The sequence below is a fragment of the Corylus avellana genome, chromosome ca5 (assembly GCF_901000735.1).
Source record: "Corylus avellana chromosome ca5, CavTom2PMs-1.0".
NCBI classification, from domain to species: Eukaryota; Viridiplantae; Streptophyta; class Magnoliopsida; order Fagales; family Betulaceae; genus Corylus; species Corylus avellana.
The window spans coordinates 17,404,136-17,429,107 of NC_081545.1; the positions used below are offsets into that span (position 1 = coordinate 17,404,136).

Below are 24,972 nucleotides of genomic sequence, written 5' to 3' on the forward strand. Positions count from 1 at the left end.
TGAAGGTAAAACTGTTAGTTAACATTATTCTATGATAAGCTTAATTAAAGGAATGAATACAAATTCCTTATTCCTAGTCATTTCCTTCTTGTTTCCCCCAAAAAAGCAAAATCGCTAAAAGAAAGAAAGGAGTGCCAAACTTGGTTCATCTATTTTGTTTATGACTATTGTTCATGGACTCCACTAAGCCACAAGCTAGATTCACGCTGGGCAAGCAGTCCTCGCTGGCACCGGACCGTGACGACTCTGTGACTGTTGCCAATGACGAGGAGGACGGCTCGGAGGCGATCGAACCGACGGTTCGGCTGATGTACCTGGCCAACGAGGGCAATCTGGGGGGGATTAAGGAGCTGTTGGACTCGGGGACCAACGTCAATTTCCGAGACAGCGATGACCGCACCGCCTTGCATGTCGCCGTGTGCCAGGGCCACACCGATGTCGTCCGGTTGTTGCTTGAGCGCGGCGCCGAGGTCAACCGCAAGGACCGCTGGGGCAGCACGGTAATTTTGTGAACACTTTTTCAAACATTGTTATCCAAACAAGCCTACTTGGGATTGGGATTGCATTAAAAAGGAGAGCATCCACAATGAACTTCTCTAATAAAAGCTAAATTTTTTACATTATCAAATTTAGGTAGTTATTTTTAAAAGGATTCAAACATCAAATTTTCTAAACTTTATCTACTTTAGTTAAATATTATTATTTTATAACTTTATGAGTTTTGTTAAATTTTTAGAGAAAGGCTAAATATAAAGAGTTCACTGCGAATGCAAATGCTCTTAAAAAGTGCTTTTAGTACCTAAACAGTTTTGCCAAACAAAAGCTGATCTGTTTTGATATTTTATTTTTTTTACCCATAAAATGGCAAAAACGTATTTTTGAAAAAAAAAACTTAAAATTGAAGCTTTTGCTAAAAAAAAAATATATTTTTTTTACTTAATAGCTCTATTTCTCAAACATAATTCCAAACATGCTCTTACTCATATTTTGCAATAGTTTTTAATTTCTGATTTTGACAAGCATGTCTTAACTTCCATAATTTATGCAGCTGAGATTAATAATTATATTATCCATGTATGTATAGGATAATCTGATGCATTAATAGCTTAGCTTTGTTGCCAATAAGAGCATCGGATGACACTTCCTCTCTCTAGAAGAATGGGGTGGAGGGTGAAGTCATAGACGTTCAAACCTTAGGAATAAAAATGTTTTTGCTTGCTTCTTACATGAGTTCCAAATATTGATGAAGAGATGTTAGATTTGGGTTTATGTTGAAGTATGAGAATGATTGATGTCTTGAATTATTGCTAATGAGCTTTAGCTCATATGGCACCTTCTCCTCCCATAAGATAGGGATGGCGATTGTGTGGTCCTGGGTTTAAGATCGATTGGGCGTGTAATATAAAAATAATTTTGATTTCATGTGTATGTGATTTTAACAATCAATTCTATCATATGGGCTTTGTTCTTATTATTAGTTTTTGTAGCTTTGTAAATTCTTGAGCTTTTAAAGGAATTTTGTTAAAAAAGGTTTTTTTTTTTTTTTTTTTTTTTTTAATTATTATTATTATTATTTTTTAAATTTTATTGTTTTTACTTAAACAAAGAAAAGGATGGTAATTCTAATTGATTTTGGAATTTAAAGATTCAGCCCCAATTAAAACCTTGAGCCCTTACAGATCAATTAGGCAATTGCCACCTAGGGTTTTCTACTCTTACAATAAGAAAGGAAGATAATAGTGCACTTTCGGAGAAAGGTTAAAGTTGATTTAAAATTTCTGTATTCGGCTTTTTTCTTTCTTTTTTTGGGTTCAATCTTAACCTTTTACTTCTAACATGCATATTTGATCTTAACTTTGTACTCCATACTAAATGTATTATGTTACATCACTGTTTTTCCAAATAGAAAATATTAGCTTATTAGCTTATCTATTGGCACTGACTTATCATCCTTCTTCTAAAGTCAAGCAATGAACTTATCGAGGTGCCATTCTTTGATCTGTTATATTAGACTAAGGTTTCAACTTTCAAGGATTCTTCTTTTAGTGTCTTTGAAACAGGAAAATCATAACAAATAAAGTTAAATCTCTATGTTCCATGCTACCTGAGAATGATATTATTCTTTTAATTTTCATATCCTTTTTTCTTGTTCTTATGGGATGCCCTCTTATACTCCATATGAAAAAAGATAAGAGGTAGAGAATCCAAAAGCTATAAATTTAAATATTGCAGCTTCTCTCTTGTAATATTGGTTCACTTGATTGCCCCAGGAAAAAGAGAAGTTCACTTGATTGAAAGTGGAAAAAATATCTTCCATATCCTAATAGTTAAGAAATGGCGAAGGTCTTTTTGTTTTTTCCTCCTGAATTTAAATAACATAACTTCCTTGGCCCTATTTAGAAGAAATTGATTGCTTTGTTTTGTTGGGCAGGTTCGTTGCTTAAGTTGAGACTGTTCAAATATCTGATATGCATGCTGAGAAACTTAGCTCATCATCATTTTTAGCTTGCAGATCTTCTTACTGGGTATGTAAATGTAAATATTAATGATTCTTGGTTTATCATACAGCCTCTTGCTGATGCAGTATATTACAAAAACCATGATGTTATCAAACTTTTGGAGAAACATGGTGCAAAGCCTCCGGTATGTCTTACATCTCATCTTTTGTGAGTGAATCTTAGTTCTTGGTGTACTTTTATAATGCTTATGGTCCATTTGGCATAGTTGTTAGGAAACGTGCCGTGAGTAAAATCTCCCATAACAATAAAATTACATACCAATATATATGCATGTTAAACTCTTGAGTAATGGTTTGTAGTGCTTGAACCGATGGGGCTTATTATCACACATGACAATCATCTCATCATCTTGTAAACTTGCACTGATGGTACATTGATCAACCCACATTCTCTCAGCTATTTCTTCAAGCTCCTTTCCCTTGCACTCTCAAGCCATCTCAATATCCCATCTCCTGTTGAAGAAGGAAACTTTTGATCTGCGTTTATTATTTGTTTTGATTACACCTGATTTCATTCCTATTATTGTAATATGCAACAAGTGCATTTCCATAATAGGCTGTAAGGCTTTTTTATTTAAACTCGTGTTAAGTGTATGAAGTAATATGTTAGAATAGACAATATTCCCCTTCTTCTTTCTCCAAGTCTTCCGTCTTTCTCTTTCAACTTGGTAATAGAGCGGTTGTGATTGGTTTTCTTTTCTTGTGGTTGTTTGTTGGTTTCGTGGCTATGTGGTAGACTCACGTCCAATATGTGCTGGTGGCTACAAAAGACCAATGTTCGAGATTCTTTAGGAAAGCTTGAAGCGTTTCGAGTGAGTCTATGCCACCAGCGTCACCGGTGAACCTATGCTGATTGAAACTTCTCATTCTTGATCAGCACAGGTTGCATGAAGGGGGATTTCAACGGTCCAATCTGAGTTCATCTCTAGAGAAATTGTGACGTTTTGATGCGGCGGCGAGTTTTTCTAGCGGCTCTGTGCGACAGTGGTTGAAGAAATCGTTTGTAAGAAGACGAGAATGTGTAGTATTAGCATGGAGAAAACGACATGTCGTTTAGTTTAGACACAAACGACTAGTCATTCAGATGGAGGTACATGATAGATTATCCCTAAATGACAAGTTGTTTAGAGGAAGCAAAAAAAAGAAAAAAAGAAAAAAAAAGGGTTAAATTCACTTTATCCCCTGAAGTTTCAGGGGCTTTTCAATTCGAACCCCAATGTTTAAAAATTGACAATGTACCTCTCTAATGTTTCAAAAATTTTCAATTCAGACTTTCCGTTACTAATTTCCGTTAAATTGAACGGAAATCTTTGAATTACATAGTTACCCTCAATTCTTTTTCTTTTTTTTTTTTAAAATTTCCGTCTAATTAGACGGAAATTAGTAACAGGGGGTCTGAATTGAAAATTTTTTAAACATTAGGGAGGTACATTGTCAATTTTTAAACATTGGGGTTTAAATTGAAAAACCCCTGAAACTTCAGGGGGTAAAGTGAATTTTCCAAAAAAAAAAAAAAAAAAGAAAAAAAAAGAAAATATGTTGCTCCATTTTTTTGGCTACCTGATATGTTTTGTGTAGTTTAGTATAAGTATTTTGCCGAGCTCAGTTTTGTAGTGAGGCAATTTTTGTTGGATGTCTGATTTTAAAATGTTGAAGATAAATTAGACCTTAGAATTTTCACAAGAAAGAGGTAGAGATTCAGGTGACCTCCATAGTGAAAATCCAATCCTTAAAATCACAATCGTCAAGTTGGACGGGCTCAACTATCTTGCTTGGTCATATTCTGCCCTTTTGTATATAAGTAAAGGGTAAATGGGATACTTGAATGGAAAAATTCAAGAACCAAGATTAGATGACCCTGCCTAGGAGAAATTGGGAGCCGAAAATTTTACCATTATGTCGTGGTTGTTGCACTCAATGCAACCACAGATTAGTCAGAAATATTTGTTTCTCAATACGACTAAAGAAATTTGGGATGCAACGGCTCAAACCTACTCCAAAATGGGGAATGCAATGTAGATCTACGAATTGAAACGTCAGATTCTTGGAACGAATCAAGGAGAGTGGTTTGTCTCAACCTATTTTCATCGGCTTCATGCATTGTGGCAGGAACTGAATCACTACCAAAACATCCAGACCGCATGTGCAACTGATGCTACGAAAATTCAGAAAATGGTTGAAGAAGGTCGCATCTATGAATTGCTAGCAAGAGTGAATTCTGAATACGATCAAGTTAGAGTCTAGATTTTGGGAAAAGAGCCTCTTCCATCTCTTCGAGAAGCATTGGCCTAAGTTCAAAATGAGGAGAGTGGAGGTGCCATGCTCCACCCCTTTTCCCAGGAGCGGTCCAACCCTTGGTTACTGCAAGTCATCACGCTGGACAAGGGGTATTCTAAGAGGAATGATAGCAAGAAAGCAATCGATGCTGCATAGGATGGGAAGGATAAGTTGTTTTATGATCACTGTCATAAATCATGACATACTAGAGAGACTTATTGGCGACTTTATGGTCGCCCTACGGCCCCTACTCAAGATAGAGGAGGTTGTTCTGGTGGTGTTACTCGGCCTCGGGCTAACCATTCTTAAACCATTGATCAAACTCCTACTCCAACCTCTCCTACTCCTGACAGCGGGACCCTTAGCAATGAAGAACTAGAAACTCTTTGTCAGCTAATGATCCCCCTCCTTCGCAAATTCAGGTAAATTAGCTACATCTTTGAATGTAACTTAAACTGGGAATGCAGACAATCCTGACGATCCTTGGATAATTGATTCAGGGGCATCTAACGTAGTTTGTCATCTCTTTTATCTTCATATCGCCTTTGTTCAGGCAAGAAAAAAGTTCAAATAGATTGTCATTTGTGTCTGGAAAATGTTCAATCCTTGTAATTGCATCTCTTTCTTTTGTTTTACATGTGTCAAACCTTGCAAATAATTTGCTCTCCGTTGCTCGAACTATAGATGATTTGAATTGTCGAGTAATTTTTTATTCTCGCTACTGCTTCTTTCAGAACCTAGTCACAAATTAGATGATTGGCAGTGGTAGCCTGAAAGATGGTCTTTACTTCCTAGACTCGCAACTCAAGCAACTTGTTTGGCTTAAACATGCTTACCACATTGCATGGACTCATGATTCCATCGCAGATTGGGGCATCCTTCTTTCACTTTGTTGCAAAATCATATATATATATATATATATATATTTCACAAAATAGTGTTTCCTAGTTTCAGTGTGATTCTTGCGAACTAGCTAAACACCACCGTTGTCTTTTCATGCTCTGGGTGTTTTTATTGAAAGGTAAAAGTGATGTTTCCTCATGTTTTAGACATTTCATAAGATGATTTGCACTCAATTCAATACCACCATTAAGATTCTCTGTTATGATAATGGAGGCGATTATTGTTCAAGTGTTTTCCAATCATACCTTTGTGAGCATGGTATCATACGTCAAACAACTTATGCTCGTACGGTCGTACCCCACAACAGAATGGGGTTACTGAGCAAAAGAATCGAGATCTCCTAAAGGTAACCTGGGCATTAATGATTTCCATGCATGTTCCTAAATCCTACTAGTGATGCATGGCTTATTGTGGCATATCTCATTAATCTAATGCCATCATGTGTCTTGATATTTGAGACACCTATTGATGTTTTGTCACCATCCTTGTCTTCATCATTATTTGTTGTTCCTCGGGTTTTTGGTTGTGTTTGCTTTGTTGATCTTCCTAGTTCCTTTCCATGGTAAATTGGATCCTAGAGGTCTTAAGTGTATATTCTTGGAGTATTTGCCAACTCAAAAGGGTTATAGTCGTTATCCTCCTACGCATAAGTATTTTCTTTCTATGGATGTCACCTTTTTTGAGTCTCAGCCCTATTTTCTCCTCCTAAGATTTCTCTAAAGGGAGAGACATGTGGATAAGAGAAATGTAATAGTCAGATTCCATACCTACATTATCCACGTTTCCAGAACAGGATGTTCCAAAATGTAATAGTCAGCAACTGCAACAAAGTGTTGGTGAGCAAGTTGAGCCACCAGTGGAGGGGTTACAAGTTTATTCCATACGTCCAAAGAGTTGGACTATTCTTCAACTTCTCAGCGAAAGTTCAACTCCTGACTGAGGTAATCCTATGCCCACTTTAGACACATCAATACATGCAGTTAATGATATTGAACATCCAATTGCCCAACGTAAAGGAATCAGATCTTGTACTCAATATACCATATCTAGTTTTGTTTCTTATAACAATCTTTCACTACCCTATCATACATTTCTCTCCAAACTATCTTTTGTCTATTCCCCAAAGCGTTTGGGAGGCACTTTAGGACCTAAAGTGAAGGGAAACAATGCAGGAAGAGATGAAATCTTTTTATAAAAATAAAACATGAGACCTAGTTGAATTACTTGAAGGAAAGAAGGTAGTAGGATGCAAATGGGTATTTTCAGTGAAACATAAAGCTGATGGTTCGGTCGAGAGATATAAGGCTAGATTGGTTGCGAAAGGCTTCACGTAGACTTATGGATAGACTATGAGGAGACATTTGCTCCGATGGCGCAGATGAACTCTATTAGGGTCTTACTTTCGTTGGTTGCAAATCACGTAAGTAGTTTGATCTAAAACCGCGTTTCTTCATGGAGACTTAGAGGAAGAGGTATACATAGACATTCCTCCTGGACATTAAGATTCTTTGGTTAATGGTAAAGTGTGTAAACTGTAAAAAGGCATTGCATGGGTTAAAGCAATCTCCTAAGGTATGGTTCAAAAGATTTGCTCGGGCCATTCATAATAGTAACTACAAGCAAAGCTTGGCGGATCACACATTGTTCATCAAATAGTCTTTGCAAGGGAAGGTAACCACTTTAATTTTTTATGTAGATGATATAATACTGAGCAGGAATAATGATAAAGAAATACAAAAGTTAAGGAAATATCTTGCTGATGAGTTTGAAATCAAAGCCTTGGAAAGTCTAAAATATTTTCTTGGCATCAAGGTAGCTAGATTGAGACATGGGATATTTGTCTCTCAACGAAAGTATGTACTTGGTGTACTCAAAGAAACATGGATGCTTGGATGCTAAGAGCATTCATATGGGTTGGACAGATGAGATGAAGGGATCAGTGTTTTTTTATGTGGGCATGGGTGGAATTAGGTCTAAATTATGGGGGGCATTTTGTTCAGTCCAACAAAATTATTTAAACCATTTTCGCTTCCCACATGAGTGAAAATACCCATCAAATGTGCGGACTCAACTCTTGGGCATGAGGATAAATTGCTTAGCCCGTCAGGAGTGAAAGCTCCGGGGTTACTTGGTAACTGGTTCTGGCGGGTGAGGTCAGTTACTCGTAGGAGTTTGATTAACGGTGAGGATTGTTGTACAGTATGTGTTTGCGACGTATAATTAATTTAAGTAAAGTTCTCCTACGTTAAAAAAAAAAAAAAGTGCGGACTCACACAGCATCTCCACACTTTTGTATTCAGTGCTTTTTGTAAATTTTTTTACATACATCTTTTTTTTCCCTACTACCAATTACCTAGCTGGCTGCTTTTAGAGGGAAAAATCACTTTTCGCCCTCCAATAGTAGAAACAAACAGCACATACTTTGCTGTGTTTGTTTCTTTATCATTCTGTGTACATTCACTTTTATATGCTTATGTGTGTAGTCTCTTTGAATCTGTCATTTTAGGTGGCTCCCATGCATGTCCAAAATGCTCGTGAAGTCCCAGAGTATGAGATTGATCCTAGTGAGCTTGATTTTTCTAACAGTGTTGACATAACAAAGGTAACTTGTTAAGCTCTCCTTTTGTGGTTATTAATATTCTTGTCTCGATTGACGTCTTGATATAATGCTTGGAACCTGTTCATTTTGTTTCCTTTTCTCTTCCCATTTTCATTACCGTGATAGTTGTTCCTTGAATAGTATAACATATTGGTGGATAATAATTTCGTTAATTCTTAGAACACTTAGCAATCTTATGTGCTTCGCTGACATTTTTTGTAGTGACTTTTGGTTTTAATTTTTTATTTTCTGTTTTAAAATATCAAGCAAATGCTTTCTTAAATCTCTATTTAAAGAGGAGTATGACTGTTACGAAACTCATTCAAGGAAAAAATTGGTGTGATATTTGAGAATAATTAGTATGTAAAACTAAAAACTAGGTGCTTGAATCATCTAGAAGTGTTAAGTATGAGGGATTTGTTAGTTCTGAAAGATTATGATTTTGTGTTAGCTAATTAAATGTGTTTTCATGGAAATTTAGAGAGAATATTATGGAATTAATAGTTTCACTTTTTTGGGCGTTTTTTTGGTATAATATTTATGATGACGATTCTAACATTAAACTAGCAAGTTGATTTGTTAACCTCTCCATATGTGTGACTTAAATTGCTGATTTTTTGACTTGAGGAAGTCTGCTTCCTTTATCACCAAAACTATTATAGACCTTACACCACTTTGGTATTCTGCACCAAGTTTTCCGCCGTTACAGCAGATGTCCTACATGTGAGTCAGGATCAAATTGTGAAAGAATGAGAGGAAAAACTTGTACCGACTTTGGCTATCCTTCCCAGCAACATATGATTCAACACTTGGGTGTGACGACCCGCTTGATAAAAACATGACTAATTTTTTTTTTTTTTTTTTTTTAAAACCAATAACCCACAACAAAGCGGATTGTCACAGGGGCATAACGATACCGCAATATACCATGAACCTGTGCATTAACCTGATTGACAATATAATAAGTCTCACAGAGCTATATGTATCATCCATGATTAATCAGAGTTTATATCTTTGCCACTATAAATGACATTATACATACATAACATGTTAGAGCTGATAATACATCTATGTGAATGATGATTTACATATAAAAGAATAGTTATACAAAAGTGTCACATGCGACACGAACCATATATAAAATAACAATGTCTAAGCATATACATGAATGCTCTACAAAAGGGGACTATTATCTAGTCCAACAAAATAACATCTGATGCATCTATGCCTCAGACATCGTAGTAACCCAGATACATAGCCATTGGGTCATCATCAAGAATTCCTGCACCTGCATCAACATTAACAACATCATCTGCATAACGGGAATAACCACCACCCATGATGCAGGCTGATTTATGAGCCTGCCGTCTCCATGAAATAGAGACGCTCAATAGTATATAACTTACTAGGCTTTCTAAAATAACCATCATTTGAAAACATACTAAATCAGCTGTGAGAGTATACATAAGCCCAATTTTCCGCTCTTAGAACATGCGCATACTTACCCATTTAACTTTATACATACTTACAAATTATATAGCTTAGTTACACCTATAGACGTGTATTCACTATTTTGGGTGAATACAAATGCATAAGCATAGCCAATCAATAAAACATATTGAAAGTAATCATATATCATCTTATGCTACTATTTATATAAATATACATTATGCGTAGTTGCATCTCCTGTGCATAGGCATATGGATACACCTAGTATAAAAATCATTATATGCAACCATTCATATTAATATACTTTATGTGCAGTTGCATCTCTTGCACATAGGCATACTGATACACCTGGTAAGAGCTCATATAAAACCAGTCATCATTATCATAAAATCATATGCTATTGCATGTTCATGCAACATCATCTCCTCAAATCATCCATACATATACATATATAACATCATCTCCTTCGTATCATCCACCATACTTATATACATAATATAACTCATCTCTTCATGACATTCACCATGCATATACATATAACATCATCTCCTCATAGCCTCCACCATACATATATATAGAACATCATCTCCTCATAACATCCACCATCCACCATGCATATATAACATCATTTCCTCATATCATTCATGTTCATGCTCATGCCATAAAATGCTCATATAAAACTTTTATCAATATTTCATGAAACATCATTAAATTAACAAAGTATTATAAAACATATTTTAAATCTTGAAACATAGTATCTTTTGCCCAGTAAGTAAAATACTTACCTTGTTCAGTTGAGTATTCTCCGGTGAACTCTTGACTCAACCGCGATGCACCTAAGCATTTACATAATAAACACATAATTAAGCTCTATTCTAGGCTTTAACAACTCAAACTTTACCAAGATACTTGGATCCCACAAGCATCTCTCACTACAAGGAAACCCATAGAATCAATTTCCATGGAACCCATGAAAACCTAGGATTAATTAGTACTTTAAATGTAATTAACCGATTTAAATAGCATTCCTAGTGTTCCTATACCAAAAGCCCCAAATTTAATTCAAACTATAAAATTAGGGTTTATGTCCATACTTTACCAATAGGTAAAATTAGAGTTTCAACCCATTAATTCAATAACCCGGAACGTGTATAATGCATAGCAATCTACTACATATAAAAGCTCCAAGCTAATTTTAGGAATTAGGCATATTAAAATTACCATAATTTTCGGACCTAAAGAAATCCCTAATGATTCATGTAATTTTCATTTTCTATATCAATGGGTAAGATGAAATCACAAAGGAAAGCTTTAGCCCTTACCCTACAAGCTTCTATGGCCGAAATCGCCTCCAAGATTTTTTTTTCTTTCTCTTTTCTTCTTACACGGCAGCAGCTCTCTCACTCTCTCTCTCACTCAGGTTCGTTCTCTCTCTCTCACTAGGCCATGTGTATGTGTGTGTGGGAGAAGAAAGAGTGAGACAAAGGAGAAGAAATGGGCTGTGCGTGAGATGAGGTGAGGGAGAAAAGAAAGAACGAGAGAATGGGGGGGAGGGGGCTGCACGTGGAACCACCAAAAGGCTTTGCCCTTTTGCATTTTTTTTTTTTTTTTAAACTAAGGAGATAAGATATCTCCAATGGCCAATGACAGCCTGACACGTGGCATGGGATAAGATGCTCTTTCTATTTTAAAGCTCCATCTATTTAGAATTGCAAGATTTAGCCCCACTACATTTAATTCATCTTTCTTAATTTCATATTTCACCCTTACCCTTTATTTCAACTACAATTTACCCATACATATAATCATTTACCACACTAGGACTTATTATCACACTTTATTATTCTAGTACCATTAACCTATTTTATTTATTGATCAATTGTCATACTAACATTATTATTAGTTAATCTCTTTATCACTTAAAACTTACATTACATAAATATATCATCGTTAAATAATATTGCTATTATATTATCATCTCATAAATATTATTATTATTAATCAATCTCATATATATCTCAATTATGATAAAGTCATTATTATTATTATTATATTTATTATTCTAAATTATTCCATGCATTATTTATTCTACTAATTAATTCAAATTACACTGAGGTTACTAGTAATAAACTTAATTATTTTCTCAGGTCTTACATTAGGTGTCCCTAAATTGATGTGAGGCTGATGCTTGCTTTCCCATAGACACTGCTGAACTGACATAAGAAAGATTGTTCTATTACCCACTTTGAAGCAGGATCTTTTGGTTTGAGCACTAAGTTAGGATTTGTTGGCTATGGCTTAGTTTTGAAATAGGTATAGGGATGGTTGACGTTTAGTAGAACAGGAATGTGGGAAAGGAATTGAAGGATTTTATAGGTTTTATTCTGGAGAACTCTCTGGTTTGTTGAAGGCTTGGGTAAGCTTTATTTCAAGAATAAAGAAGAAAGGAAAAATAAATAGAAAAAGCATAAAGACTGTACGATGCAGGAGCATATTTGCTAGCTTAGGTTTTATAGGAGTTGGCTTTTTAAAAAAGTAAGTTGATTTTAATCCCTCTTTTCTCTCCTCCGCTAGAGCTGGCGGAAGCGTGTTTCACCAGCTAATGTTGACAAACTGGAGAAATTTGTTGGTAGCATAATGATTTAAGCAAATCTTATAAAAATGATGATTTATGTGTCTCATTTGACGATTAGTTATAGTGATTTCCTTTTTCATTTTGCTCCTCCTAGCTAGGTGTTCCTTTTGTATACTTTCTATGTACTTGGGGCACCTTCACTTTTAATAATATTTGCTGATTACTTATATAAAAAAATATTCTTACATTGCTTAGACTCTTTGAAAGTATTGCATATTCATGTTATTCACATTGGCACACGTGCAAATATCATTGAACTACCTGCATGGGATGAAATACTATTGATATCATTTTTATGTTAGTTGATAGTCGTGTGTTGAGACCTTTTATAAATCTTTTGGTTAAGATTAATGGTAAAGCTTCTAAATGTCACTTGACATCTCAATGTGAAATCATATTTATCAAAAATTAATACTGATCAAGGATCTGGTATGACAGTGTGTACTGACTGTATTGTTGTTACATCTACCTTTCTGTTGCATATTTTCCATGTGAAAAATATGATAGGGAACCTTTTGCATTGCATCATGGCGTGGGATTCAAGTTGCTGTTAAAACGCTTGGGGAGGAAGTCTTCACTGATGAGGATAAAGTGTGGGTTGGTCCTATTCTATCAGTGAATTTGTTACTCCTTTATTGTTCCATTTACCATTTACTTCCAATATTGGGTATAAGAGCTAGTATTCTTCATTCTTTTCTAATAACTGGGTGTTGACTTTATTGCATCTCAGGAAGGCATTTAGGGATGAGCTAGCATTACTTCAGAAAATACGCCATCCGAATGTTGTGCAATTTTTGGGTGCCGTAACCCAAAGCAGTCCAATGATGATTGTCACAGAATATTTGCCCAAGGTTTTTTCCCTTTTTGTCTCGCCAGAAGCAATGGGAAAGTTTAGCTGCCGAATTACTGGCATTTTCTGATTATTTGTTCCTAAGTCCTAATTATTTTATCGTTTTGTGATCTTGCTATTTTGATTTTTTAGCTGTATACTAGTGTCAACATCTATTCATAATGCTACTTTAGGGGAGACTGCTCTATTGTTTGGTAAACTAATGAGGGAAAGTTGATTTGGAGATTTACTGCCTACACTACTAGATGTGATTTATTTATTTATTTTTTTGGAGGGGGGTTGGAGTAACATAAGATTTTACTGTTTATATTGCTGCAACCTTAGGTCGGAATTATTAGTCTATGGATCTGGGTGTCCGGTAGAGTAGATGTCCAAGTGCCAGATTTATCTGTTCTTCAAAAATTATCCACCATTATGAACTGTCTGGTGGGCAGTTGCCCAAACCCTCATCCCTGTCAAATTTTTGTTGCACCAGTATTTCAAAGTGAAGCAAAGAGTATGTAACACTGATTGATATTGACGGTTTTATCAAAAGAAACAGAAAATAAAAGAAACATTGATACAATGGACAACATCATAATGAAATATGGAGATTGGTATGAAATTTTCATTTTGCTCTAGAGAAATTTCCAAGTTAACGTACTGATGAAGAACTACTTCACAACACAACAATGGCTATTGCTTGTTTCAGTATTTCTAGTGGCCGCTGGCACAACTCATTACCTGTAAGGTGAAGTTATCCCTTTTTTTCATGTTTCAAATTTACGGAAGCGTAAGTAAATGCTCAGAGTTTCACTTTATGTTCGCCTTAATAATTATGACATGTAGGATGTGTTATTGTCTCTATCAATTTGTTTCAGGGGTATATTCAGTGAACTAAAATCATATATATATATATGTGTGTGTGTGTGTGTGTGTGTGTGTGTGTGTGCGCGCGTGTAGAAATGTTGTGAATTATACATGTACATGTAGTTGGAGTTATCTTCTGTGACTAAATATAAGTGTCAAGATGTCATTCTTGCGATGTCAGCTAGTTAACTAGATAGATTAGATTTTCTTTTGGTAACTGATTTTAACTTAGATGAGAGAGAGAGAGAGAGAGAGTGATTGATGCACCTAGAGACTATTGGGAAACTAAAAAGGGAAGGAAAGACCCCGCGCGGGGCGGGAGGAGCAGGGAGGGAGACAATGGTATTAATTTCTCATACAGAAGGCACCTGGCTGATGGTGTGATACTCATCTTATATGCATCTCTAAATTTTTTTTTTTTTTTTTTAAATATATTTTAATCACCTTACACCGGAACATTTTTGCAAATAGAAATGATGTTCATGCTTTTTGTTGAATTATTTATGATTTGTAGGGAGATTTGTGTGCCTACTTGAAACGAAAAGGTGTCTTAAAGCCAATAGCAGCTGTGAAGTTTGCACTTGATATTGCTAGGTCAGTCAGGTGGTTTGCATGCTAAATTGTTGCATATCTTCTTTGTTGACATTGGGACATTTTACTCGCCAAAAGACATTGGGAAGATTCATGATGTCTGATATTGACATTGAATCTAATGTTCTGCACAAAAATAAAAAATAAATCCAAGTGGTAATTAATTAAGAACTGCCCACTATCACCATATAAAAAAAAAGGTTTTTCCAAATAAATCTCTATTATTGTATTCATGAATACAACATAAAGATATTTCTAATGAGTTATAGCTCAACTGCCATCTCCTCCTTCTATAAGAAGGGGATTAAGGGTATGGTCCTGGTTAAGACCCGCCGGTGCCTGTCTAACTTAGTAATCAGAAAAAACATGAAGCTATAGGTAAACGACCATCTTCCTCTTGTTTTCACAACATTTTTTTTATTGAGAAGTTCATTTCATAACATTTATTAGTACAAAATAACAATTTGAATTAATTTCTTACTACAAGTGAACATAGTTATCACCTGATTTGGATATTACAAGTATTTTATTCGAAAAATAGATATCATGTGATATATAAGTTTTTTGTTGAACAGCTTTACAGATCTTGTAAACAAGGAGGTTTCCCTAGCCTTGAAATCAAATTATGTGATTTTATTTGCTGTAGGATTGCCCTATTTAGCATAAATTAAAAACACAGAAGTAATTAAGTAATCCATACAACAAGTGGTAGGAATCATGCATTAGAGAATAAAATGTAGTATTTTATACAATGGAAAAGTTTTCTAAAACAATAGAAGAAAGAGAAAAGCAGGTTGAACTATAGCTAGTAATAAGCGACTCATAATTCTTTATCGAAATGGAACTTTTGGAAGATCAAAGAGTGAAAAGGTAGAATGTAAGGTATGATCATTCAATTAGCACACTAGTTTCTTGAACTAACAACTTGGTCTGCAAGATCCATCACAGTGCCAACTTCGTTGCACATATTTTAGCTAGATTTTGCTTCTAGACTTATCATTGGAGGCATTCCCACTTTGTCCCTTCCACCCACCCATCCTCTCCCTGATCAGTTACCCTACACCCCTTGCTCTTCCCATGTTTCTCTGTTGTCTCGTTTTCTTTTCCTTTGTATTTGGTCAGAGAAAAAGAAAAAAGATACTTGAACTGACAAACCAGATGAGAAGTATTGTATTGCCTCTTGGCATTGGCTGAAACCTGAAATGTACTTGAAGACCAACTTTGTTGGCCTTGATATTTACATTTCAGCTATTGAAATTGTCATTGGTCTTTCTGCTGATAAGTAAATATTACATTCTTTGTTATTCCCTGTATTGATATGGTTTGAATTTTAGGATAAAAATGTTGGAATTTTGATGGGCACTATCTGGTAATATAGTTGACATATTGGATGTTTTCTTATATCTTCACGCAAAATCCTGATACACTACATTCTTACAGGGGAATGAATTATTTGCATGAGCATAAACCTGAAGCAATAATTCACCGAGATCTTGAGCCTTCGTAAGCTCTCTCTCTCTCTTGCGTCCCCGGTTAACCTGATTTCTTGATAACTTTGCATGTTTTTCTTTTACTATACTTTTGGTGTGAAAATACGCATTATTAACAGCTGAGTAGTTGAAACAATTGAAAGTTTTGTGGTTGTTCATGAGTAAGATAACAGAAACATACTGCGGGATGATTCTGGCCATCTGAAAGTTGCAGATTTTGGGGTCAGCAAGCTGCTGAAAGTTGCAAATACAGTTAGAGAAGACAGACCTGTGACTAGCCAAGATACGTCTTGTATGTATTTTGCTCTTCCTCTGAATTTTTGAGTCCTCCTTTGTTGCCGACATACAAAGGAGGACTATAATTTTTGAGTCTTCCTCTGTATTTTGCCGACTATAATTATCTGTGTAGGAAATTATAGTCCCTCATTTGAATTTGGCCTTAAATGAGAAAGGCTGGGTCCAGTTGGTAACACGAGCACCTTCCAACCTGAGTTGAGTAGTGGACTGAGCTTGTGAAGAATGATAGGGCACTAAGGTCCAAGTATGGTTTGTGAAGGAGAACAGTGTACTCATCCTTCATGTCCTGAACCCAACACGGATTATGAGAGGCCTGTTTAAAGGTCCTGTTCAGTAGACTAAGTAAATCAATGGATAGTCTTGGTCCTATTGAAAATACCCACCTTCCATCTTTTGGTGGGCTACCTAAGCAGTGATCCTATTTTCCAGCAGAGATTCCCCTCTGTAAAATGTAGGATGTGCACTCTTGTCATTGTGCAGAACTTTGCGTTACCTGCAGAAGAGAGTAAGCTTACACCATCAGTTTTTGCAAAATGGACCCTAAACACACAAAATTCCCAAACAGGCCCTTGCAATATGCAAATTCATTTTGATTGATGCTTTAAAATCTGAAACGTTCCTTTATGCTAATGGTAAGCACTTTAAGACATAGGTCTCTTGTGGTATATGCTATACATTATGTTGTATCTTAACTATTTGCTGTAGCCTACATTCACACATATACCTGTTATTGCTGAAGTAATCAATCTCCTATGAACAGGGCGATATGTGGCTCCAGAGGTTTATAGAAATGAAGAATATGATACAAAAGTGGATGTGTTTTCATTTGCTTTGATCTTGCAAGAGGTAAAATTTCTCTTTTGATCTCCTCTTCCCTCTGGACAACATACATGTTGATGGTGCTAATAATTTGAATGAAAATGTGTCAGTACTTGAGGAACTCTTTTCTTTCTATTTTATTTTTTCTGTATGCATACTATATATCATTTATCTGAAAATGTTACAAATCAATTCAATTAACCAAAGTTTGGAATAAATTCTACCAACTTTCAATGTTACTAGGCCGCTTCCAGATTAGTTCATTGCAAGTCTTCGCTTTGTAAAATTCGTTTAACCCACTTATAAATGTTAGGAATCAATCATATATATATAAAAGCCGAATCACTTTTTAGAGGTAGTCTAGAATTGGGACATGTGGCGTGAACCCATTTTTTTTAAAGGCTAAACCGGTTTTTTAATACATAATTTTTTAACTGGTTTTTTAAGAGTGAACCGGTCATTAAATTAGCTTAATTAAGAGCATTTAATTATATTTCAATAATTTTCCTTATATGTGATTTCATTAAGTTCAAACATTTAATGTACGATATTATTTTCTTAGAATTTATTATTTTCCAAAAACTATATAAAAACAATATTTTGAATTTAAAAACATACTACATTAATTAACTACTCATAATCGGCCATATAAGTGATAAAAAAAAAAACAAAAAAAAAAACTTAAAATGCTTTTTCAAAGTATGGCCGGTGGTTTTTTTTTTATTTTTTATTTTTTTATACTTTTCATGTTAAACCATGTATTTCTATAGGAACAAATTTTTATTTCTCTGTACTTTTTTTCAAATGTTCAAAATTATATGCGTTTGATTTGTATTGAAATATTATAGATGCCACACTAAAAGTATTAAATATTCATGCTAATTTTCTATATTATAATCCATGTATTCTTCTTGCTATTTTTTTAAAATCGTAGTATATATAGCTCTTGATATATATATAAAACCAAATATAGGATTTTTTTTTTTTTTAATATTTTTAACAATATATAGGCTTTGGTGCTAGGAAATTGGAAACGGATTACCAAAGTGCTGATATGTTTTTTTCAATGGATATCACATCAAAAATATTAAATATTCCTATTAATTTTTTATATTATAATTCATGTATTCTTCTTGCTTTTTTATTTTTTATACTTTTCATTTCAAATCATATATACTTATACGAACAAAGATTTAAACATGTTTTAAATGTATATGACTTAAAGCAAAATAAAGGCTCTTATGTTTTACTTGATTTTTTGTTTTGTTTACGTGATTTAGTCGATTTTTGACCATTTTTTAAAGTGTTTTTATGCTTTTGAAAGCAAAACAAGACAAACATTTATTTGATTAATAAGCATAAATCGAACATAAATACTTTCGAAACACCAAAGAAATATTAAGCATTGCACCTTATTTGAGGATTGATTTGATTGCATTAAAGGTTTAGTGAAAGATTTTGTTTTATTTTGTATTCATAAAAAAATATTTTGTTTAGGTTGCTTTGTATTTTTTTAGAATGTTTAGAATTATATGAATTTTAATTTTCATTGAAATATAATAGATATTAAAAACTAATTTTAATTTTAATTTTCATTGAAATATCAGACCAATGATATTAAAAACTAATGCTTTGATCATCAAAATCCACATGTTTTCTTCTTGCTATTATTTTCATTTTAAACTACTCACATGAGAACAAATATTTTTATATTTTTACAAATATGTTGTAATTCATTTGAATGTTTTATGAGATTTTATTTTTTTCGTTTGTGTTATACTCAAATTTCCAGGCACAAGAAATTATTTGATTACTGTGCACAAAAAAAAAAAAAAAAAAAAAGGTTTTCGTTTTTTGGAAACATGAAATAGATAATTAAACATTGAATTTGATGTGAGAAGCTTTATTTGATTACATGAGTAAAAAATTTTGTATTATATCCATAAAAAAATATTTTGTTTCTTTTTCGATGTGTATTTTTTTTTCTTCCTTTTTTTTTTCTTCTTCGAATGTTCAGAAGTATACGAGTCATCAACAATAGCAGAATTTCATACTAATTTTCTATTAATATTTTGATCATCAGAATTCAAGTATTCTTCTTGCTAGTTTTTTTTTAAAAATTTTTTTATTATATATATATATATATATATATATATATTTTTTTATACTTTTCATTAAGTACATGTTTGGTATACTTAAAAAAAAAATACACGTTTAGTAATGTACTGGTGTATAACCTTTAGTATGTATTTTCATTAAAAAATGCGATAGATTTTTTCACATGCCTATTTTAACTTATAATGAAAAGTAAGATGGGATGCGTTTAAATTTTGAAATTAAATTATAATGAAGAATCCCTAGTATGAATAAAATGTGAATAAAATGACAATAGAAATGGAAATGAGACTAAAAAAAAAATGTAAACTGTAAATAATTAGTATTTTATATTATAGTAGAATATATAAATTTATCTATACTTAATTACACAAACATTTTATAAGCTTATATTTAAATACCATTCGATTTACTAAATTAGAAAATCATAAAAATATGATTATATATAAAATATAATTATATATGAATACAAATATACAATCTGAATAATTATATTGTTCTTAGAAATACTGATGCCTAATAATACATATTTCTACTATATTTTGATTTGGCATGTCAAACACGCTGTTAGTTCAAACTAGAGCTACAAATACTGAGCTTCATATGTGTTTATGCCTACAGCCACATGCCGAGTCATATTGTTAAATACACTGTAATCTGCTTGTTTTGTTGTGCATGTACATGCACACTGATCTAGCTTTTGATTCGGATGTTATAGTAGTGGCAATGGGCCTTGGGCTGCGGAACCCCAAAAGTAGAAAGGTTTATTTATTTTTAATAATTAATCAACACATATCAAGCTAAAGGTTATAATTGGTGGGTCAGCATTTATGTAGTATGGAAACAGACGTGATATGGAAAAGTGGAATACAGTTATCTAGGGATGGCAAATTCTTTAAGTAATAGGATTAGGACAGTTTTCCATTTATCTACCTATGGTGGATCTTTTTTTTTTTTTTTTTGGTTTATATTTCCTTAATTTGTTTCGTTTATTGTACACAAGATTGCTATTTTAGTGGACAATGTGATGTAATGCACACTAAGCATAATCCATCTGGGGCATTTCGATTTGTACAGAGTTTGGGATTGCAAGTAATATATATATTTGTCATATGCTGCTACTCTAGATGATTGAAGGGTGCCCACCATTTTCTACAAAGACAGAAAATGAAGTTCCTAAATTATATGCCACAAATGAGCGCCCGCCATTTAGAGCTCTGGACAAGCAGTATGCGCATGGATTAAAAGAGTAAGTACTTCAATTACATTCGATTAAGCTGAATGAATTCCTCAGGATAATAGGATTTTGAAACATGCACTTCTTAAGAAGTCTTCAAGGATAATTTTCAAGCAGCATTGTTGTCCTTATCTTCTAATATCCTTTATGCAAATGTTGACGCTGATACATGCTCCTAAAAGGGGTATTTCATTTTTCCTGTTTATTTATTTTTTAATTGTGAGTCGTCAATTCCAGGGTCAAGGCACCCATGTTTTCTCGGTATCATTTCATCATGAATAATTAATTTCCTCCTTATGCTATCCCTCTAACGATGCATGGTCTTATGATTTGTCTACAGGTTAATTCAGGAGTGTTGGAGCGCGGAACCATTCAAGAGACCAACTTTTGGGCATATAATTAAGAGATTGGAAGTCATTCATAACCAGCTTGTTCAACAAAGGAGCTGGAAGGTGTGAACTGTCTTCTGTCTCTCTGCATTTCTGTGTGCCTGAATCTTAAATTTGTCATAATAGATTAGTGTGGACCAAAAAAAAAAAAAATCATTTAAATGCTCCTTATCCTCAAATTCTGTGATGTTCTTGTGACAAGGACTAGGCCATCTGAAGATCTCATAGAAGTAGGAACATGTATCACTGTTGACATGGATATGTAGAGTTTTCTAAAAGAGGCAAATTTCTGAATTACACAAAAAAGAAAAAAAAAAAAAAATCTGAATCACAGAAAACATCTATTTGGCTGGTCATGACTCGCTTGCAAATTGATGGACAGGACAATACTCTAAAGTAGTGATTTGCTTTATGTCATGTCTTGTCTAGAACTCGTGTATGTTCTAGAGTCATGATCACTTTCCGTATACCTGAATGATTTGAAGCTGTTGCAACCTTCTGGTTAATACATGTGCTTGTCTGTTGTCCTGGAAAAGTTTAGTTCTTTGTTTCTTCTGGATATTTCCATTTAAAATAACAATCAAAAGGTTTTTCAATATTGTAGTTTTGAATAGATCACTGAATTACATGCTTATTTCCTGATACTCCTTAAATTAAAAATGCTTAGGATCATCCATTAGGCATTATTTGAGTTGTGCTGAACAGAAGTTAGTCAACTGAAACAAAATGTTTAGTGCACCTAGCTATATTGAAGAACTGCTTCTTTTTTTTTTTTTGTGTGTTTTTAAGAAAAGGCTTTGTAGAGCGTTGTTGCAATTGGCGACACCTTGAGCCTATGTTGACTTTTCTTTGCCTTCTAGTTTGCTTTTTAAGGGGCCATTTGCCTAGTGCAATGATAGAAGTGTTGAGCCACAAAGCACCAAGTCCTTGGGTTCAAGTCTAGAGAGTGGTCATTTTAAGTAAAAATGCTAAAGGGTAGGACTGTATCCTGGCCACCCCTCCATGATCCCACTAAAGTGGGATCAGCACTGGAGCCTTGTTTGGTAAACAACAAGCCCTTTACAATGTCATGATTGGTGAGGAAAAAAATGAGTGTAATAATTAGTATAAAAAAGTGAAAAAGTTGTATTGAAAAGTGAAAAAATTTTGTTTTGTAGTGATTTTTTTATTTAAATAGTAGTAAAAAATAGATGATGTGATATAAAAAGTGAATGATGTGATATAAAAAATGAAAATGTTTTGATGTTGATTTTGTTTTTAAAATGAGATGAATAGTGTGGGGGAATGTGATGTTTAACAAACAACACCTGGGTAATGATCGTTTTCTATTTTTCCAGTTTTCATTGTGGGGTTGTTGCGTTAGAGCTATATTAATTAATACATTGTCAATGAATCTGTTCTTATATGTTCATATTCTTCTTGGTTAGGCACATATCAATAATAAAGTTCCTAGCATGGGAAACATTTTTCAAAGTTAATACTGGTTATATTATAGTTGAGGTGGATTAAGTTATGGGTGGTTATTTCCAAAGTAGAGGAAAAGAATTAGAAAAGAAAACACATAGATGATTTTGTCAGGGATAATAATTAGCCTGTAGTCAATTCTTTGGGCATGTGTATTGAGAGTTTGTGAAGGATTGAAACCAAGAAAAAGAATAGTGGTTATGTTAATAGAATGGCAAAGTTGATAGAGGGAGTGGCAACAGAAGGTAGAAGCTGACACTATTTTCCCATCCTTTTATTGTTTCACCTTTTCACACCAGAGTACCCGATGGCATTTCTCTCTTTGAATGGTCTTTGATAAAGTAACAATTTAAACGTGGTAAGGCTCTTAAAGTGGTAATCAGTGATGGTGCTGTTGACTAGACGTATGCTTGCAAACCTGGGTGCCAACCTTATTTTGATGAAATTTAAGCTGGTCTTATCTTCATTTTTCTGGAGTGCTTAGTTGCTTTGTCTAAATTTCCTGGATTGTATAATTTTCTTGGTGCAGTGTATATGTTTTGATCATGTCGTCTTGGTGGTTTTTATACTTAAGCTTCTGCAATTTCTTGTATTATCTTCAGGCTCGGCCTCTTAAATGTTTCCAGAACCTTGGGGCCCTGTTGAAGAGAGATCCTTCACGCAGCCGATCATCTTGCTCCACAGTCAGATGAGTAATTATTGCCTAAATGCATGCAGAATTTCAGTCCTTCATCAGCTTGAAGTGAAGAAACATTTTGTGGCAGGTTTCCGCAGTGCAAAAATATAATGTTTTGACTTGGTTTCATTTCACTTGTTAAACCATGTCTTTCTGACATGTTGGGTTTGTTCTTACGTATGAAGAACTACAATTTGGCAGACATGGATGTATGACAGGTTCACAGTTTCAATGTGTTGGATCCCTCCTTTCCGATGAGTTATTTAAGGAAACCTAACCTTTTTATTGTTCTTATGAATCTGTCTGAACTTACAGTTGACTGGCAGTCTGTTCCTTTATGTTGGCAATTGGTAATCAAGGTTTAGGAGTTCTGAGATCCATCCAACGAGACTTGTGCTTCAGATGATTTTGGTTGTTCAACTTGGGTACAGAGACTTCAATTGGATGGTAGGGTGGAGCTGTGTCATTGCAGTATATAAATCTCAGCAAGAATGAGACATGATGAGCCCCACTTTCCTTATGATGACAAGTAACTCAATCAATTTAAAATCCTGAATGAAAAAAATATGAGATTTCCAAATATACAGACTTTTTACGTTGATTTCAGCGGTTTTGACACTTTTTAATTTTTAATTTTTTAATTTTTTAATTTTTATCAGATATAGGTAGTTGATTTTGTCTCATTGTAATCATTGACCGTCTTTTCTATATCCCCCTTACGGTAGCTCTAGATACAGGGTGAATAAAACCCCACACAACAATGGGCCATAAGGTCAAACCCATATAAATAGTATTGGGCATGCCTCACGCTCCTCATCCTTTTTATCTATGGTGCTCATGTCATAAAAACATTTTTATTTAATTAATTTTGCATTTAGATGCGAATCACAGTCATCCCGCTAGGGGTGTAAAGCTGAGTTTGGGCAAGCTTCCCTTGTTCGAGCTCAGGTTGGATCCCTGTTTGAGTTTGAGTATTTTGGTTGAGCCCAAGTACCCGATTCAAGATTGGCTTATGTAAGCCAAATTACTCTTTAGAGGTAGTATAGAATTGCAACATGTGATGTGAACTCATTTTTTTTAAAGGTTAAACCGGTTTTTTAAGGCATAATTTTTTAACCAATTTTTTAAGAGTGAATCAGTCATTAAATTAGCTTAATCAAGAGCATTTAATTATATTTCAATAATTTTCTTTATATATGTGATTTCATTAAGTTCAAAAATTTAATGTACGATATTATTTTCTTAGAATTTATTACCTTTCAAAACTATATAAAGATAACATATAGAATTTAAAAACATACCATAATATTTTTTTTCTCCCAAAAAAACTCTAGCCCTTGTTTCTGTGAGCGCCGCACAGATGGGGAGGAGGGGTGGCCTTCGCTGCCTCCCCTCCTTCCCTTGCCCTCAACTCTTTGTGCTATGCTATTTACTTGATGCTCCCTAGCCTTTGTGCGGTGTTCCCCTTCCCCCCCCCCTCTTCCGCCCCTTTCCCCTTTTGTGTCCCACTTCTTTTGTTCCTCTCGTCCGTTTTGCTTAGCCTTTTAGTCTCAAACTCTACCCCGCTGTCTCATCGCCTTGCCTGCTCAAATGCAATCGGCTTCCTCCCGACTGTCGTCATCCCCATAGTGTGCTTTCCCTATTTTTTCCTCTGGTTGTTTCTCCGATTTTGCCTGTATTTGCCTTTTTTTCCCATTGCTATTTCCCTGTACGTTTTCTCTTTCATGTTTTTGCTTGTGATAAGGCTCTATCCCCTCTCTTTGTTTTCTGCACGTGAGTATATCTGCATTTGGTTCAGACCTTTGAGTTGTGGA

The 24,972-nt window shown here is 34.3% G+C and overlaps 1 protein-coding gene across 1 annotated transcript; it reads left to right on the forward strand.

Moving 5' to 3' along the window:
- Positions 1-71: 71 nt before the first annotated feature.
- On the forward strand, positions 72-23,483 carry LOC132180705 (integrin-linked protein kinase 1). The gene is made up of 12 exons (XM_059593613.1): positions 72-500; positions 2,569-2,643; positions 8,205-8,300; positions 12,889-12,974; positions 13,112-13,232; positions 14,595-14,674; positions 16,112-16,174; positions 16,335-16,453; positions 17,219-17,304; positions 20,520-20,641; positions 20,970-21,081; positions 23,085-23,483. Exons 1-12 carry the CDS (start codon positions 174-176, stop codon positions 23,172-23,174), a joined length of 1,377 nt encoding a protein of 458 aa, XP_059449596.1. The 5' UTR covers positions 72-173; the 3' UTR covers positions 23,175-23,483.
- The last annotated feature ends 1,489 nt before the right edge of the window (positions 23,484-24,972 follow it).